The following is a 20,261-nucleotide window of genomic DNA, read 5'->3' as shown; positions in this document are numbered from 1 at the left end:
TTTCCAGGCAAGAGTACTGGAGTGGGGTGCCATTGCCTTCTCCGATTAATAAACACAGTCAGCTATAAATGTTTGTGAACCATTTAAGTTAACCACAAAAAGATTTGTATGTAATTTTAGTGGCCCTTCTTGTTTTCTTTGTAAAATTTTGCTAAAGTAGTAGTATTGCTTGTTTTTAAAAAGGCAGTTCAAATAAAGTTATCAAGTAAAATCTAAACTACCCTCTCCATTTCTCTAATCCATTCCTCCTTTCTAGAAGTAATCAATATTAAGAATGTTTTAATTATCTGATTTTACATTAATGTTTATACATATATATTTTATGTAGGGTTTTATAATTTTTACACAAAATATTGTGCCTTACACTTATTTGATGTGGAAAAGGTTACCTCATTTTTTCTTTAACTTTTATAGTTGTTTAATTTACTTGACCAGAGAAATATCTTTTTTGAAGTTGGAACTGTGTATATCTTTACCCAGAATCATTTGGGATGCTAGTGTGAAGAATTAGTATGTTCACTCATGCCTTGTCTTTGGGAATCCTTCAGCTGATTCCTTCAAGAACTTACTTCTCCTTGTCTCATCCTCATCAATCTTATGGACATCCAGGGCTCCAGCCTCCATTGAAGGGGCGTACCCAAATCCATTGGGAAGGCAAGTTTACTGCATGGAATGAGCCAGTTGGGGAAATGTACAAAATCTGGGAGCTGAGATAGACATTTTTGCTGAAGGTCCCACGTGCCAGGCTGGCTGACATTGCTACAAAAGGCGATAAGGACAACCGACAGCAACATTGTACTACACCCCATGTGCTACCGTCTCTAGCACTGGTTACCCTTAGTATTAGCTCTAGCAAATACCAGACTTGTCTGGAAGGTTTCTTACTTAAAGTCTGGTGTGGAGCCAGAGAATCTTTATTTCTAACAAGTTGCTGGGTACTGTTGTCCTATTTTTAGGGAAAACCTGGCATGTTCTCCTTTTGTTGACTCCACACTCTTCTTCATGCTTGTGTGGGGTTTTAGGTCCTAATGTATAGCACAGAGAACTCTTCTCAATGTTATGTGGCAGCCTGGATAGGAGGGGAGTTTGGAGGAGAATGACTGGATGCATGTATATCTGAGTCACTTTGCTGTCCACCCAAAATTCTCACAACACTGTTTATCGACTATACTCTGATATAAAATAAAAAGTTTAAAAAATAAACTTAATTTAGGGGAATAAACTCACTTTGCAGTTGTACATTGGAATCTGTCTCAAACCTAAATCAGTGGATTTTTTTCCAGTTTCAGCGACCTTTATTTTCTTAGAAGCTGCCTTTTAAAATATTTATTTATTGGGGCTTCTCAGGTGATGCTAGTGTTAAAGAACCCACCTACCAATGCAGGAGATGTAAGAGACGTGAGATGTGTGGGTTCCATCCTTGGGTCAGGAAGATCCCCTGGAGGAGGGCATAGCTACCTACTCCAGTATTCTTGCCTGGAGAATCCCATGGACAGAAGAATCTGGGGGGCTACAGTCCATGGGGTCACAAGAGTCTGACATCACTGAAGCAACTTAGCACACCTGCACTCGTTTGTTTATTTCTTTATCCATTTATTTTTGGCTGTGCTGGATCTTCTGTTGTGTGGGCTTTTCTCTAGTTATGGCAAGCAGCAGTTACTTTTCATTGCAGTATGCAGATTCTTCATCGTGGAGGCTTCTCTTGTTGCCGAGCTCAGGCTGTAGGGCTCTCAGGCTTCAGTAGCTGTGGCTCCCAGGCTCTAAAGTGCAGGCTCAATAGTTGTGGCGCATGGGCTTAGTTGCTCCATAGCTTGTGAGATCTTCTTGGACTACGGATAGAAACCAAGTCCCATGTACCAGCAGGCGGGTCACTTATCACTGAGCCACCAGAGAAGCCCTTTCTAGGGTTAACCAGTTCTTGTTTTTCTCTTTGCAGCTTCCTTCCAAAACTTAGATAAGAGCAATTGGTTTCCATCCAAGGGAGGGGCAGGGGTATGATTCTAGGGCAGCAGCCTTAGTAACAGCTTTAAGAAATATGTTTCTTTACTACCAAGTAATGATTTAGAGAGTGACTTTGAAAATAAAGTTGATCCTTCCATTAGAGTGCATGACAGATAATAACAATGATAATGGCTACCATTATGGAGTCATTACTATCTCCGTATACTTACCAGGCACTTTACTTGAGTTGGCTCCCTTAATAAAGGCACACTTAAACACATCAGTGAGTCAGACTCATCATGCAAGGAACTGAAATGAGCATGGTTATGATTAGAGAGAACATGCCTACCTGTATTAAGAAACTTCTTTGACTAAATGTATTGAAGAAATACTTTTCGTAACTTTACTTTTACTGAAAAGACAGTTTTGAAAAATGAAGAATCAGTGACAATATATTTGTGGCAATTGAGGGACTCTTTCCTTGGATATTTTTTCAGCTGGAGATCTTGATGTGGCAAATTAATGGATGTAGATTCAAATTTTTAAACTTTTTTTGAAGTATATTAAATGTGTGCAAAACATTAATAGTTAGAGGAATTTATACAAAGCAAATAACCATGTAACTAGCACCCAGACCAAGAAAGGAAATGGTGCCAGTACCTAGGGGTCCCCTTTATGCCCTCTCCCCTTTAAAAGTAGTCAGTGTCCTAATCTCTGATATCAGATGTGAATTTTACCTGTTTAGGAATTGATAAATTGGTCTTAGTTTCATAAATTCTGATTATTTTATAAAAGATGATAATTTAAAAGATATATTCCTATAATATAGTATTTGAATATTTTTAACAGTAAAGCATAGATCTCATTAGAAATGTAATTTTCTTCATGTATTCCTAATGTCACTATGAAATTAAAATAAGCTCTAGGTTTCTTTTTTCCTTCTCAACTTAAAAATAAACTGGTGATATTTGATAAATGCTCCAGAAACATTTTATGGACAAAAGAAGGGGGCAAGATAGACAATTAGGAACTTGTCCTCAGATAGATCAGAAGGCATGGTGCAGCTTCTCTGGTTACATAAAGATTCCAGACAAGGTAGTGGGTGGCCCCTGGCTGGACTGAACAGTGGATGTTATAGTGTTAGACCAAATGGTGAAAAATGTGTTTTCATATCAAACTTTTGTTGTTCCTCCTCCAGGAAAAACAATCCACTCTTCTGGACCATTGTTGCTGGAGACCATGACAGAACCTTGATGGAATCAACTGAGCAGGTGAGAAATGTTTTTAAAGGTCATTCTGCCTGTTCCCTAAATTGTCAACATGCCAGGGAATACATTTGGGCTTCCCTTGTGGCTCAGCTGGTAAGGAATCTGCCTGCAACTCAGGAGACCTGGGTTCGATCCCTGGATTGGGAAGATACCCTGGAGACGGGAAAGGCTACCCACTCCTGTGTTCTGGCCTGGAGAATTCCTTGGACTGTGTAATCCATGAGGTCGCAAAAAGTCAGACATGACTGAGCGACTTTCACTTTCAGGGAATACATTTATCTAAAACATGAGATTAGTTACTACTTTCCTAATGCCCTCTTACACTTATCATTTATACCAACATTTAAAGATAGAATTTGAGATCACATTTAATCTGAGAATCAGGGGAAGTGAGTCAGGAAGTGCAAACTGAGGTCCATGTACACAGGTCCAGAGAGTCTAATTTTCCCAGGACCTCCATTCCTCAGAAAGTGCTTCATGGATTCCTGCAAATTATTAACAAAGATTTCCCTTCTAAAGTTAGTACAAAGTTACCTTCATTGGGTGACGTGTGGAAATGCAGAGATTTAGGATGATTTTGGACCAGTATACAAGGAATTTGTTTGAATCATTGACTCTGCCTTGTAATTTCTTGCTTGCTCATGATGCAGGTGAGAAGGGCAAAACACATCGTGATGCATGAGGACTTCAACTCACTGAGCTATGACTCTGATATCGCCTTGATCCAACTGAGCTCTGCCCTAGAATTCAACTCAGTGGTGAGGCCAGTATGTCTTCCACACAGCTTGGAGCCTCTGTTTTCTTCTGAGATTTGTGTTGTGACTGGCTGGGGAAGTGCTAATAAAGGTAAACCTTTTACTTTTGCATGAACATCACTACTGATTGACAGTTTCGAGAACATGGCATGGAAACGATATCAAACGGTATCTGCTTTAGCCCTTCTTCCTTCTGAAAGACAGGAACCATGGTTTATTTAACTGTAATAGTTCATCAGAGTAGAGAATGAACTATTTTATAATTTTTCCATCAGGATGCCTTAATCATAGGTAGGCTAGATCTGTGAAAGGCCAGATAGAAGTATCTTATCCCTTGTAGGCCATATGGTCTCTGTCACAGCTATTCAAATCTGCTGTTGTACCACAAAGCAGCCTTAGACAATATGTTACAGAATGGATGTGGCTGTGTTCCAATGGAATTTCTCCATGAAATTGAAATTTTATGCAATAATCTTGTCACAAAATGGTATTCTTTTTTTTGGATTATCTTTTCAACCATTTAAAAATGTACAAACCATAATTAATTCATGGATTGTAATAAATAGACTCAGAGTTGGTATCGGGAGCTGGTAGTAGGGGCTGACATGGATTTGGCCTGCGGACTGGAATCTGATGAGGCCTGGGCTAGATTCTATAGTTCTTAAAGCCATAGTGAAATACCAAAAGACCTGAATGAGTTGATGTTGTTCTGCTTATTTGCAGTGTATAAAGTTATTTTCTCTTATATTTTCCTTCTGTCTATGTCATTTAAACTCTGTAAGCTTGTAGATGCTGAAGATAAACATATGGTTACCAAAGGGGTAAGGGGAAGAGAGGGATAAATTAGGAGTTTGGGATTAACATGTACATACTACTATATATAAAATAGATAAACAACAATGTCCTACTGTATAGCATAGGAAACTATATTCAATATCTTATAATAATCTGTAATGGAAAAAAATCTGAAAAAGTATATATGTGTGTGTGTGTATATGTAAAACTGTATCACTTTGCTATATAGCAGAAACTAAGACGACTATGTAAATTAGATATTGTTGCTGTTGTTCAGTTGCTAAGTTATTTCTGACTGCAACCACATGGAATGCAGCACACCAGGCTCCTCTGTCCTCCACTGTCTCTTGGACTTTGCTCAAATTCATATGCATTGAGTCGGTAACGCTCTCTAACCATCTCGTCTTCTGCATCCTCCTTCTCCTTTTGCCGTCAGTCTTTCCCAGCATCAGGGTCTTTTCCAATGAGTCGGCTCTTCGTATCACGTGGCCAAAGTATTGGAGCTTAAGCTTCAGCATCAGTCCTTCCAAAGAATATTCAAGGTTGATTTCCTTTAGGATTGTCTAGTTTGATCTCTTTGCAGTCCAAGGGAAAACTAGCATCAGTTTGAAAGCATCAGTTCTTCACTGTTCAGCCTTCTTTACGGTCCAACTCTCACATCCATACATGACTACTGGAAAAACCATAGCTTTGACTAGATGGAACTTTGTCAGCAAAGTGATGTCTCCACTTTTTATTATGCTGTCTAGGTTTGTTATAACTTTTTTTCCAAGGAATAAGTGTCTTTTCATTTCATGGCTACAGTCACTGTCTGCAGTGATTTTGGAGCCCAAGAAAATAAAATCTGCCACTGTTTCCAGTTTTTCCCCATCAATTTACCATGAAGTGATGGGACTGATGCCATGATCTTAGTTTTTTTTGAATGTTGATTTTCAAGCCAGCTTTTTCACTCTTCTCTTTCACCCTCATGAAGAGGCTCTTTAGTTCCTTATCACCTTCTGCCATTAAAGTGGTGTCATTTGCATATCAGAGACTGTTGATATTTCTCCCAGCAGTCTTGAATCCAGCTTGTGATTCAGCCAGCCTGGCATTTCGCATGATGTACTCTGCATAGAAGTTGAATAAGCAAGGTAAGAATATATGGTCTTGTCATACTCCTTACACAATTTCGAACCAGTCAGTTGTTCCATGTGTGGTTCCAACTATTGCTTCTGGTCCTGCATACAGGTCTCTCAGGTGATAGGTAAGGTGGTTTGGTATTCCCATCTCTAAGATATACACAGTTTGCTGTGATCCGCACAGTCAAAGGCCTTTTAGCATAGTCAATGAAGCAGAAGTAGATGTTTTTCTGGAATTCCCTTGCTTTCTTTATGAACCAACGAATGTTGGCAATTTGATCTCTGGTTCCTCTGTCTCTTTGAAACCCAGCTTGTGCACCTGGAAGTTCTCAGTTCACACGCTGCTGAAGCCTAGCTAGAAGGATCTTGAGCATGACCTTGCTAGCATGTGAAATGAGCACAACTGTACAATAGTTTGAACATTCTTTGGCATTGCCCTTCATTGGAATTGGAATAAAAACTGACATTTTCCAGTCTTGTGGCCACTCCTGGGTTTTCCAAATTTGCTGACATATTGAGTACAACACTTTAATAGCATCATATTTTAGGATTTGAAATAGCTTAACTGGAATTCTGTCACCTCCACTAGTTTTTTTGTTCTGGTTTGGTTTGGTTTGGTTTTTTTGTAGAAATGCTTCCTAAGGCCCTCTTGACTTCACACTTCCGTATGTCCATATGTGGTGAGTATGTAGTGAGTGACCACACCATCATGGTTATCTGGGTCATTAAGACCTTTTTTTTGTATAGTTCTTCTATGTATTCTTGCACATCTTCTTAATCTCTTCTGCTTCTGTTAGGTCCTTACTGTTTCTGACCTTTATTATGCCCATCCTTGCATAAAGTGTTCCCTCAATATCTCCAATTTTCTTGAAGAAATCTCTAGTCTTTCCCATTCTGTTTTTTTCCTCTAATTCTTTTCATTGTTCATTTAAGAAGGCCTTTTATCTCTCATTGCTATTCTCTAGAACTCTGCTTTCAGTTCAGTGTATATTTTTCCCTTTCTCTCTTGCCCTTCACCTATCTTCTTTCCTTAAAAATTTGTAAAGCCTCCTGAGACAACCACTTTGCCTTTTTGTATTTCTTTTTTGAGGGGATGGTTTTGATCACCGCCTGCTGTACAATGCTATGAACCTCCATCCATAATTCTTTATGCACTCTGCCTACCAGATCTAATCCCTTGAATCTATTTATCCCCTCCACAGTATAATCAGAAGAGATTTTATTTAGGTCATACCTGAATGGCCTAGTGGTTTTCCCTACTTTTTTCAGTTGGAGCCTGAATTTTGCAATTAGGAGCTGATGATCTGAGCCACAGTCAGCTCCAAGTCTTGTTTTTGCTGACTGTAGAGCTTCTCTATCTTTAGCTGCAAAGAATATAATCAATCTGATTTCAGTATTGACCATCTGGTGATATCCATGTGTAGAGTTGTCTCTTGGGTTGTTGGAAAAGGGTGTTTCTATGACCAGCGTGTTCTCTTGACAAAATTCTGTTAGCCTTTGTCCTTTTTCATTTTGTACTCCAAGGCCAAATGTGCCTGTTATTCCAGGTATCTCTTGTCTTCCTACTTCTGCATTCTAATCCCCTGTGATGAAAAGGACATTTTTGTCGGTGTTAGTTCTAGAAGGTCTTGTAGGTCTTCACAGAACTTCATAGGTCAACTTCAATTTCTTCAGCATCAGTGGTTGGGCATAGTCTTAGATTACTGTGATATTGAATGGTTAGAGCATTCTATCATTTAGGGATTGTACCCAAACCCTACACTTGTGATGCTTCTGTGGATTGTGAAGGCCGCTTCATTTCTTCTAAGGGATTCTTGTCCACACTAGTAGATATAATGGTCATCTGAATTAAATTTTCCCATTCCCTTCCATTTTACTTTACTAATTCCTAGGATATTAATGTTCAATCTTGCCATCTCCTGCTAGACCACATTCAGCATACCTTGATTCATAAACCTAACATTTCGGATTCCTGTGCAATATTCTTTACAGGATCAGACTTTACTTTCACCACCAGACACATCCACAACTGAGAATTGTTTCCGCTTTAGCCCAGGTGCTTTGTTCTTTCTGGAGCTAATAGTCATTGTTCTCGGCTCTTCCCCAGTAACATACTGGACACCTTCCAACCTGGGGGGCTTATCTTCCAGGGTCATACCTTTTTGCCTTTTCATACTGTCCATGGGGTTCTCTAGGCAACAGTAGTGGAGTGGGTTCCTATTTGCCCAAGCACAAGGTTGTGATTCATGAAAGGGAAGTCAAATATACTTCAAACAAAACAGTGGCAAAGTCTGTGAGCTTGAAGGAGAGGGGAATTACTCTTTGACCCTGTACAGCATTCATCTTCTCGGTTTACTGTGGTACCTGCAGCCAAACTGCATTTTTCTAAAATCTTTGCAACTGCCATATGAGGAGATTTTATCCTCCTGTTTTGCAAATGAGGGGGTTATGGCCCTGAAAGTTAAGTCATTTGCTAAGACTCCATGGCTAATAAATATCAAAAGGGAATTTAAATCAGTGTGGCTCAGCTGATAAACCTTGAATGGCTTTTTGTTACATAAGAAACAATTTCCATCCCAAACTGAATGTTAAGAATGTTGTGGAAATATTTACTTTTGGGTAATAATAATAATAAGTTTTCATTAAGAAAAAAAGAATAAATCTGACCTCCTAGCGCAGCACTGAAGAATCTGCATGGGACCTCCCAAACCCTCTCCAGCATCTGTTCCTCGTTTGTCCCATTGTTGGCTGACCTTCAGGCACTGTGTCTTCTTTCTCTATCAAGCTCTGTACGTTGTTTCCTTGGCCTTGGAGCACTCCTATTTCAGTCTCCTCACAGCCTCTTCTCATCACTCCATCCTCAACTCAAATCTCAGACCATTTTCTTGCAGCAGGACTGTCCTTCTTCACTCTCTTCATTGCCTGGTTTTATCATCTCCTTGCACATAAAGGGACTTGACATTATTTTACAGATTCGTTTTCTATATCTCACCCCTTATAGTGGGAGCCTCTTGGAGGCAGATCTCTGCCTAATTTACTGCTCTCTCCCCAGGGGTCAATATCTACCTTGCATAGAGGAAACAGTAACTTTTTATGGACTGGCTGGCCTCAGTGCCCTTGAGTAAATGTGCCTGTTCTCTGAAACCTTCAGCCTTCACCAACTCTGTGACCACCAGGTGATAGAGGTAGTTAAAGTTTTACAAAAGGTGACTTCAGTCTTTCAGTCTTGGAGAGAGAACAAGTTCTCCATTTTGAGACGTGCTAATAAAACAGCACTTTTAGGGATCGTCTCTGAAAAGAGGATTTTAAATATATTAATTTATTTTTGTATTAGGTTATTGCATTAAAAAAGTAAGATATAGAGTCAGACCCGGGCTAGTTCTTAGTTCTATCCCATAGTTGCTGAAAGATCAAATCTTCAGAGTTCTGGCTTTTTCAGGTGTGAAATCAGTGTGACAGCCCACCTCACAATGTTGTGAGTATTAAGAGCTAGGAGTAAAAAGCATAAATATTGTACATCTTGTCTAGTTGTTCAGTCATGTACAACTCTTTGAAACCCCATATGGCCTGCCAGGCTCCTCTGTCCATGCTGTCCATGAAATTCTCCAGGTAGTAATACTGGAGTAGGTAGCCATTCCCTTCTCCAGGGGATTTTCCAGACCCAGGGATTGAAACCAGGTCTCCTGTCTTGCAGGCAGATTCTTTACCATCTAAACCAATAAATGTAAATTAATTTTTAATTAATTTTAATATTTTTTAAAAAATGTTTATTGGAGTATAGTCGCCTTACAATGATTTTTTAGTTTCTGCTGTACTGGAAAGTGAATCAGCTATATGTATACATATTTGCTGTTGTTTAGTCACTAAGTTGTGTCCTACTCTTTGTGATCCCATGAACTGTAGCCCTCCAGAGTCCTCTGTCCATGAGATTTCCCAGGAAAGAACACTGGAGTGGGTTGCCAGCAAGGGGATTTTTCACTGAGCCACCGGGGAAGCCCCATATGTATACATGAACCCCCTTTTTTATTTTTTAAAAATTGTTTCCAGAAAGTTACAGAACTATGAAATACTAAACTTAGCTTTTTTAAATGAGTCATAAATCTAAAGTAATAGAATAAGTCATGCAGAACACATGTTAACGTAGGCCTGCCTGAGGATCAGGCCAGGGAAGAAATTCTTTAGTATTCATCATCAAAGTTATCTTAAATTGGAGTTGAAATTAGGCCCCAGTGATAATAAAGGACGGAGAAGGCAATGGCACCCCACTCCAGTACTCTTGCCTGGAGAATCCCAGGGACAGGGGAGCCTGGTGGGCTGCCGTCTATGGGGTCGCACAGAGTCGGACATGACTGAAGTGACTTAGCAGCAGCAGATAATAAAGGAAAAAGAGAAACATGATTTTGGTTTATATTAGGAAATCCTATAAATGTATTCGGAGAAGGCAGTGGCACCCCACTCCAGTACTCTTGCCTGGAGAATCCCATGGGCCAAGGAGCCTGGTAGGCTGCAGTCCATGGGGTCACTAAAAGTCGGATACAACTTCCCTTTCACTTTTCACTTTCGTGCATTGGAAAAGGAAATGGCAACCCACTCCAGTGTTCTTGCCTGGAGAATCCCAGGGACGGGGGAGCCTGGTGGGCTGCCGTCTATGGAGTCGCACACAGTCGGACACGACTGAAGCGACTTAGTAGTAGTAGTAGTAGTATAAATGTATTATTGTTATATAGTTATAATATATTTACATAAATATTTACAGTTGACCTTTGAACAATGTGGAGGTTAATTCAAGTATCATTTATAGTCAGCCTTCCATATCTGCAATCCCACATCCATGGGTTCATCCAACCACAAGCTATGTAGTACTGCTATATCTGCTATTGAAAACATATCCAAGTATAAGTGGACCTGTACAGCTCAAACCGATGTTGTTCAAGGGTCAACTGTACATGTATAAATATATAGTCACATATATTTATAATATGAATTATCTAACACCAAGTCATATATTACTGAATTTCTCTTTCTGAATTCTTACATGTAGCAATCTTTGAAACACTAAGATTTAAATCAGAATTAAACTAGAAAAAAAAAGTGCTTTTGGTCTTGTTCTTGCCAATGGATTTTCTTCCCCAAGATGCCACATCTGGAAATAAAGATATTCTGCACAATATGCTGTGTTTGGATTCAGAAGTCTGCATCAACTTAGGCAAAACTGAATGATGGTGTAGAGAAAGCTTGAACTTAAATATATTTCTTTAACATAACCTGCTGTTTACTTCACAATCAAGCTCTTTCTCAATCTACTTTTTAGATGGTGGTCTAGCAAGTCGCTTACAGCAGATTCAAGTGCCTGTGTTAGAAAGAGAGGTCTGCGAACGCACTTACTATTCAGCCCATCCAGGAGGAATCTCAGAGAAGATGATCTGTGCTGGCTTTGCAGCATCTGGAGGGAAAGATGTGGGTCAGGTGAGAGGATCCTGATTTTTCCAAGGAATACAGGAAGTTGTTATCTGCTGGAGATTCTCCATAGACGAGAAGAACCCACTCTCAAAGCCATAGACAAGCATGCCCACAGCATCACACCACACCCCTATTCAAAAGCCAGACAGAAGCAGGCATCGGTCAGAGGGCAAGTGGGTACGTAGAGGAGCCCATGAGAAGGTAGGAGAGGGCAACACCACTCAACTGACCTGCTGGTGAGATGTGTTCAGATATGCTTAGGGCTTTGGTAAAAGGGCAATGAGCAAATAAGGATTCTCAGTTAATGTATCCAACTTGTGATATAAAAATTTTATTATTTAAAATTATTACTAAATTCCTGTGTACTCACACAATTTTCTACCACAGAATAAAATATAACAATCATGAGGAAAATGAGAACCTTTGAAAAAATGGTTTTCATATGCAATGGAAAATAAGTCAGAAAGCAGCAGTTGAATTTCAGTGATACTACAGTGGTGCAAAGCTACACAGATGGACTTACAAGTCAGCTGGGCAAGCGTGCTATTGGCGAGTTCAGCATTAAGTAAGAAAAAGACAGGATGTGTGCAAAAGGATTGCAAAATACCAGCTTTAATATCCACATAGCCAACTGAGAAATGTGACTTAGGTATGCAACCGAGAAGCATTTCCAACAGGAAATAGCCCTACCTTTAGCTGCTAGGCTGGATTTGAGGGAAGCTGCCTGAAGGAAGGCAGACCCATACCTCCAGATCGGTATTTCCTTTCATGCTGGGCTAGAGAGGCAAGAAAAGAATGTGTCTTGAATAGTTGTAGCTCTTTGATGGTACACCCCAGCCCCTACCATCAGGAAACATGAACCAATGGATATCACCTCTAAAGAGAGAAAACTGGGCTATAATCTGGGTAGAAGTCTTTCCATGTAAAAACATGAGGACAAAAGGAAGAAGACCCGTCTTAACTTTGAGTATAAATTTATTGTGGTTAAGCCTTTTATGATGTCAAGTTCTATACAAATTCTGTTTTATGTTGTATATTGTCCTAATTTGCATTCTCCAGAAGCCAACCCTAAGAGGAGGATTCAGTTGTAGTCTGCCTAGAAGTGCAGTATCAGCTGTAGGAATGTGAAGAGGTGGTACAGGGAAGGGGAAGCCGCTAGTCTAGGATGTGCAGTTAAGCCAGCCACCACAGCGGGGGCTGAACTGAATCCTGCAGTGATAAACTCATGTAGTACACTTATTCCCTTGGAGGAGTGAGGCAGCTTCCCCAAGGTGATGGCTGGAGGGCTGCAGGGGGCCACCTCTCATATTCTGGTCATATTCTGGCTTATGTCATGGGTGGGGTGGATAGGGCAGGATCCCTGCGGCACAGAGCCAGCCACTGACTGGAAGGTCTGAGGAGTATGAGAAGGGTTTCACACCCTCTGCTAGAGGATATTACTGTTACAGAAATGAAATAGAAAAGTGTTCTGATTCTGAATTAATGTGTTCTTTCTCCCTTTTTTGAAGGATGATTTTTCTATTTTGAATCAAGAAAATTACAAATAGCTCTGCTGTCTCTGTCATGTTTAATAGCATCTAACATTAAGGAAAGACCTTAATCTATCAAGAGATCATAAAAGAACTAGAGAGGGAAATAGATCTGTGTAGAGGTGAGCCAAATACCATGATCTCACTTGGCACCTATTCTTACTTCAGCTACATCCAGCTGTCACTTTGGCTGCAGTGTGACCAAATTTATAGCAAATGTGAGAAGAGGAAAACAGGAGCTGAAATTCTGACCAAGTGTGGCTAGCTTTCTCTTACAAAGAATACTGAATTACGGAAAGGGTAACTTCAGAAACTTGCTTTGACAGAATGGACTCTAATATATCTGTCAGGTAATTGGTTTTTACCCTCCTGTGTATACTCAGAGGTAATGGACCCGCTAATGTAATTTCTTATCCAGGAAGGTGAATATCAGAAGGTTGAAATGCAGAGACATGGGAGTCTCAGACAGTCAGTGTGGAATCCTGTGATTCTTTGCTCACCACATATTTCAGACTGTTTTAAAAAATTTCAGGTTCTTCGACCTATCAAGTGATTTCTGTCTTCACAGAGTAGATACTTGTCTGGTTCTTGCTGACTTTTCCAATGTATTTCTTATTTCTTTCCCCTTGCTTACTAGAGTCCAGCCACACTGCTTGCCTTCTGACCTTCAAACTTGCCACATCCTTGTCTAAATTGGGCCCTTAGCCCCAATATCAGTTGTGCATATAATGCTGTTTCTCTAGATTTTAAAAAATACAGCTCCTTCTATTATTCATGTATGAGCTCAAATGCTCATACACACACACACACACACATACATACATATATATAATACATATGTGCATGCTAAGTCGCTTCAGTGATGTCCAACTTTGTGTGACCCTATGGACTGTAGCCCACTAGGCTCCTCTGTCCATGGGATTCTCCAGGCAAGAATACTGGAGTGGGTTGCCGTGCCCTCCTCCAGGGAATCTTCCCAAACAAGGGATGGAACCTGTATCTCTAACATCTCCTGCATTGGCAGGCAAGTTCTTTACCACTAGCACCACCTGGGAAGCCCTTAACAGTCACATCTGAGTGTTAATATGTAGTTTATTTTATGTAATTTATTTATTATGTAATATATTTATCATGTAAGTTAATATGTAATTTATTTATATGTGTGTATGCATATATATTTATATGTGTGTATATGTATATATATTTATATATGCATGTGTAAACATACAGCTCCTTTTTTCTCAACATTCACTCTGAGTATCCTTTTTATGGGTATCATTACAATCTAATTTGTTTATATTCTTTTCTATAATGGCTAGCCCACAGTAGGAACTGCTACTGCTACTGCTAAGTCACTACAGTAGTGTTCGACTCTGTGCGACCCCATAGATGGCAGCCCACCAGGCTCCCCCATCCCTGGGATTCTCCAGGCAAGAACACTGGAGTGGGTTGCCATTTCCTTCCCCAATGCATGAAAGTGAAAAGTGAAAGTGAAGTCGTTCAGTCGTGTCTGACTCTTAGCGACCCCATGGACTGCAGCCCACCAGGCTCCTCCGTCCATTGGATTTTCCAGGCAAGAGTACTGGAGTGGGGTGTCATTGCCTTCTCTGTTTAAAGTAACTAATAGGCACCATTTGTTTATTAAAGATTTACTATGTACTAAACCCTGTGATAAGCACTGACAAAAGAAGATAAATTAGACAGACTTTTTCTGTATCGTGACATGTTTGTAATTGCCTGGAAAATTCTATATTGGGTATGTGTTGGTACTGAATTAATGAGTGAATAAAAGACACATCAGACCATTTTCAAACTGGAAGGAAATCTTAAGTATAATCTTATGTGGGGAAAAAAACTAGACCCAAAGAAAATGTTAATTGTTCTACAATACAAATTAGGGAATCTGTCTCCTATTCCCAATTCAGGATATCTACTGTAAAATTCTTTGTATAAAATAAACAGCTATATCAAATGTGTTATCAGCTCAGTTTATTTTAGAAGAAGATAATTAAAAATTTAGGGTCTAAATACACTTGTGTGTATATATATATATAAAGCACTGATTAAAAATCAGAAAGGCTGTCTTTAAAAAATGCAAATCCTATATTTTAAGGTCTGATTATTTTCAGCTTTATTGAGATTAATTGACATATAACACTGTATACATTTAAAATGTACAGTGTGATGATTTTTATACACATGTGTTGTGAAGGGGCTTCCCAGGTAGATCAGTGGTAAAGAATCCACCTGCCAGTCCAGAAGATTCATGAGACAAGAGTTCAAGCCCTGGTTTGGGAAGATCCTCTGGAGGAGGAAATGGCAACCCAGTCCAGTATTCTAGCCTGAGGAACTCCATGGGCAGAGGAGCCTAGCAGGCTACACAGTCCATGGAGTCACAAAGAGTCGGACAAAATTGAGCAACTGAGCACACCTTGCACAATTACTATTTCTTCTTGTGTTGAGAACACTTATGATCTACTCTCTTAGCAACCGTGTATATAAGATCCTAGTCGCTAAGTCATGTCCAGCTCTTTAAAGCCCCATGGTCTGCCAGGTTCCTCTGCTCATGGGATTTCCCAGGCAAGAATACTTGAGCAAGTAGCCATTTCCTTCTCCAGGGGATCTTTCCATCCCAGGGATCAAACCCATGCCTCAAAGAATTGGCAGGCAGATTCTTTACCACTGAGTCATTCAGATCAGATCAGATCAGATCAGTCACTCAGTCGTGTCCGACTCTTTGCAACCCCATGAATCGCAGCACGCCAGAAGTCCATTTCTGTGAGTTTAATTTTTTTAGATTTCACATATATGTGATGTAACATAGTCATTGTCTTTCTCTATCTGACTTTTCACTTAACATCATGTTCTCAAGGTCATCCATATTCTCACAAATGGCAGGATTTCCTTTGTTCTCATAGCTGAATAATATTCCATCTTAATATTTAGTATTCTTATAGATAAATAACAAATAAACATATATCTTATATATATATATATATATATATGTGTGTATATATGTATATATTGCTTCCCAGGTGGTTCAGTGATAAAGAATTTGCCTTCCAATGCAGAAGATGTGGGTTTGATCCCTGGGTTAAGAAGATCACCTGGAGGAAATGGCAACCCACTCCAGTATTCTTGCCTGGAAAATCACATGGACAGAGGAACCTGGCAGGCTATAGTCCACAGGGTCACAGAGTGTCAGACATGACCTAGCAACTGAGCACTCTTAAAGTATCCATAACACACACACACACAAAACATCTTTTTTATCCATTCATCCTTTCACAGAAAAATGGATTGCTTCCATATCTTGGCTAATGTGAATAAAGCTTCAATAAACATGGAATTGCAGTTATCTCTTCAGTATCCTAATTTTATTTCCTTTGGCTGTATACCCAAAACTAGGATTGCTGTATAATATAGTAGTTCTATTTTCCACAATGATATATCAATTTATATTCCTACCAGTGGTGCAATAGGATTCTCTTTTGTCCACATCCTTGCAAACACTTTATTTCTTGTCTTTTTGATGACAGATGATTAAACGGGTATGAGATGATATCTCATTGTGATTTTGACTTTCATTTTCCTGATGCTTGTGATGTTGGGCACATTTACATATACCTATTGGCCATCTGCACGTCTTCTTTGGAAATATGTCTATTCAGATCCTCTGCTCATTTTTAAACTGTGTGATTTTTGTTATTGATTTGTATGAATTTTATAATTTTGAATAATAACCCCATATCAGATATATGGTTTGCAAATATTTTCTCCCATTCCACATGTTACATTTTGATCTTGATTGCTTCTTGTGATGTGCAGAAGCATTTTAACTTGATGTAATCCCACTGACTGATTTTTGCCCCTTTTGCTTGTGCTCTTGGTTTCATATCCAAAAATCTGATGCCACAAGCAAAGGAGCTTTTCCCCTGTTTTCCTCTAGGAATTCTGCCTTTTGGGGCCTTATGTTTGTTTAAGTCTTTAATTTTTTATGGTGTAAACAGGGATTCAGTTTTATTTCTCTGCATATGGATATCTAATTTCACCAACTCCGTTTACTGAAGAAATTAATCTTTCCTCACTGAATACTCTTTGTTCCCTTGTCAAATATTAGTTACCTATATAAATTAAGGTTTTTTCCTAGGCTCACAATTCTGTCCCTTAGGTCTACATATCTGTTTTAACACCAGTACCATACTGTGTTGATTACTATAAATTTGTAATATATTTTAAAATTAGGAAGTGTGATGCCTCCAACTTCATCCGTTCTCAGGATTGCTTTGACTGTGTGGGGGTCTTTGTGGTTCCATGTGAGTTTTAGGATTTTTCCCTTCATTTCTGTGAAAAACACCATTAAAATTTTGATATGGACTGTTTTGAGTAGTATGGACACTTTAACAATATTAATTCTTCCAATCCATGAACATAGGATATCTTTTCATTTATTTGTGTAAATAATTTTCAATTTTTTTCATCAAAGTGATAGTTTTTTGTATAGAGATCTTTTGCCTCATTGGTTAAATGTGTTCTGAAATATTTTATTATTCTGATGCTATCATATATGAAATTTTTTTAAAATATGTTTTTTATTGGTGTATAGAGACACGATTTCTTTTTTTCTATTTCAAAGAAGTTTGTATTTGAGCCTTAAGCTTTTGAAAATAAAGTTTAGAGACACTGTATATGAATATCACCGTAATACACATGAAGTATTCTATCAGACCCTTAAAATTAACATAAACTATCTCATAGTCAACAAAATAGGGGCTGGGTGCCAATTTTATTAGATAAGTTGGTACAGCATTTTAATTATCATTCTATGTCTATCTAGGTGTAGCTGAAATTCAAAATTCACACCAAAGTAAAACTATATCATAACTCAGTGCCATACTAAATGTACTTGGCCTGTGCAGTAATATTTTAGTCAGATTTCATTTTGATTTCCTTCTCATTCATGGCCCAGGTGGCCTTGAGAGAAACGCAGGACTTAGTGCTGATCATCACACCACATACCACTGTCTTTTTTTATAATTTCTACAAAATTTTAAAAGGGAGATGTAGCATTAGCCCTGTGGAGCAGATCTTGTTTGATTCCCTCAATGACACTGGCCCAGTATTTGTCCAGCAGAACCCACCGGGAACTAGTGCAAGGTGCACAGCCCCTCACTGACTACAGGCAAGAGACAACGGACTTCTGCATGTTTGTTTTGTATCCTGAAACTTTACTGTATTCACTGATAAGTTCTAACAGCTTTTTGTGAAGCCTTTAAGATTTTCTGTATAAAAGATTATATCACCTGAAAATAAAAACAATTTTACTTCTTCCTTTCTGGTTTGGGTGCCTTTATTTCTTTTTCTTGCCAGATTGCTCTGACTAGGATTTTCAGACTGTATTGAATAGGCATGGTGAGGATGAGTACTTTTGTTCCTGCTTTTAGAGGAACAGCTTTCAACCTTTCACTGTTGAGTAGGATGTTAAGTGTGGGTTTGTTATATATTACTTTTATTATGTTGAGTTATGTTTTCTTTATATCCAAGTTCTTGAGAGTTTTTAATCGTGAAAGAATGTTGCATTTTTCAAATGTTTTGTTTGTACTATTGAGACGACACAACTTTTAACTTTCACATTTGTTGATTTGCATATATTGAAAAACTCTTACATCCCTGGAATAAATCCCATTTGATTATGGTGATTGATAGTATATTTAATATACTGCAGAATTCAGTACATTAGTATTTTGCTGGGGATTTTTACATCTATATTCATTGGGGATATTGGCCTGTAATTATCTTTTCCTGTAGTGTTCTTATCTAGCTTTGGTATGAGGATAATGCTGACTTCATAAAATGATTTTTGGAGTATTGCCCCCTCTTTAGTTTTTGCGAGGAATTTGACAAGGATTCTTTATTTAAATGTTTAATGAAATTCACTAGTAAAGCCTTCTGGTCCTGGACTTTTCTTTTTTATGATATTCTTCATGATTGATTCATTCTCCTTTCTCATATTAGTCTACTGTGATTTTCTTTTTCCTCTTAATTTGTTGTTAGTAGGTTGCATGTTTCTGGGAATTTATTTCTTATAAATTACCCAATTTTTGGTTTATAAGTGTTCATAGTGGTCTCTTATAATCCTTTGTATTTCTGGAATACCAGCTGTAGTGTCTCCTCTTTCCTTCCTTTTGCCATTTCATTTATTTATGTCTAAGTGTTCTAAGGTATACCAAATGACAAGGAATAAATCTTTTAAAAAAATTAAAGAAATAGGTTTTTAATAAATTAATTATTCATGTTCCAAAATTGAAAGCAGGAGTTCTGATTAAAGCAATTTTAGAACACGTTTTCTTGGTGTTTCAGGGAGATTCTGGTGGACCGTTAGTGTGTAAACATGAAAAAGGTCCCTTTGTCCTCTATGGCATTGTCAGCTGGGGAGCTGGCTGTGCCCAGCCAAGGAAGCCAGGTGTATTTGCCAGAGTGAGTGTCTTCCTGGACTGGATTCAATCCAAAATCAAAGGTAACTATTTTTTATATACTATAAAAAGTTTCTTCTGTTTTTAGAGTGGGCTTGGGAGAGGTGAGAGTGATAGAAACAGCATTATAAAAGAAAAGACAATAACATAGTATTTCATTTTAGTTTCTAAATACATTAAAATATACATTAAAATTCTATAAGAATAACTTCTTCCTTCGGCAATGTTATGGTAAAATTGACTTTTCCTGAGGCTGCTTTAATCCTAGATTTGCATTCTCTTTTGAAAATCTCTGCTCTAGAACAGACAACATTTTGTCCTTAGGCTTTCATCTTTATTTACTTTTAACATGTCTCCCCAGATGCAGGTCCTGTTTTACTCCAGATAAAAAATGAAAGCAAAATCTTAACAAGACAACAACTGCCACCACCCACACCCTCAAGAGACAGTGCATCTGGGCCAGGTAGTAGATGTTCACATTATCCCATTAATAGAACTAATAAGAATTTAGCAAAAAGCATTGCTTATCTGGATTCACTAATTTTCTTTGGAATACCATAAACTGTTTTCATTCTGGTTGGTAGTTTAAGTTGAAAGACAGGAGAGTTATTTATTGTTACTGTCTAGGGATCTTTTCTAGTTCATCAGTCAGTTCAGTCGCTCAGTCGTGTCCAACTCTTTGCGACCCCATGAATTGCAGCACGCCAGGCCTCCCTGTCCATCACCAACTCCCGGAGTTCATCCAGACTCACGTCCATTGAGTCAGTGATGCCATCCAGCCATCTCATCCTCTGTCGTCCCCTTCTCCTCCTGCCCCCAATCCCTCCCAGCATCAGGGTCTTTTCCAATGAGTCAGCTCTTCGCATGAGGTGGCCAAAGTACTGGAGTTTCAGCTTTAGCATCATTCCTTCCAAAGAAATCC

The 20,261-nt window shown here is 38.7% G+C and overlaps 1 protein-coding gene across 1 annotated transcript in view; it reads left to right on the top strand.

Moving 5' to 3' along the window:
• Positions 1-20,261, top strand: part of OVCH1 (ovochymase 1) — a 93,839-nt gene that overhangs the window by 25,340 nt on the left and 48,238 nt on the right. The window contains exons 10-14 of the mRNA XM_010856036.1: positions 3,140-3,212; positions 3,860-4,055; positions 11,189-11,343; positions 19,227-19,383; positions 19,701-19,802. Coding sequence (XP_010854338.1) covers positions 3,140-3,212; positions 3,860-4,055; positions 11,189-11,343; positions 19,227-19,383; positions 19,701-19,802 — 683 coding nt within the window. The remainder of the gene's footprint in view (positions 1-3,139; positions 3,213-3,859; positions 4,056-11,188; positions 11,344-19,226; positions 19,384-19,700; positions 19,803-20,261) is intronic.

This window comes from Bison bison, unplaced genomic scaffold (assembly GCF_000754665.1).
Source record: "Bison bison bison isolate TAMUID 2011002044 unplaced genomic scaffold, Bison_UMD1.0 scf7180017864370, whole genome shotgun sequence".
In the NCBI taxonomy this organism is placed as follows: Eukaryota; Metazoa; Chordata; class Mammalia; order Artiodactyla; family Bovidae; genus Bison; species Bison bison.
Note: the sequence above shows the minus strand (reverse complement) of the source record. Positions and strands in the feature narration are given on the sequence as shown.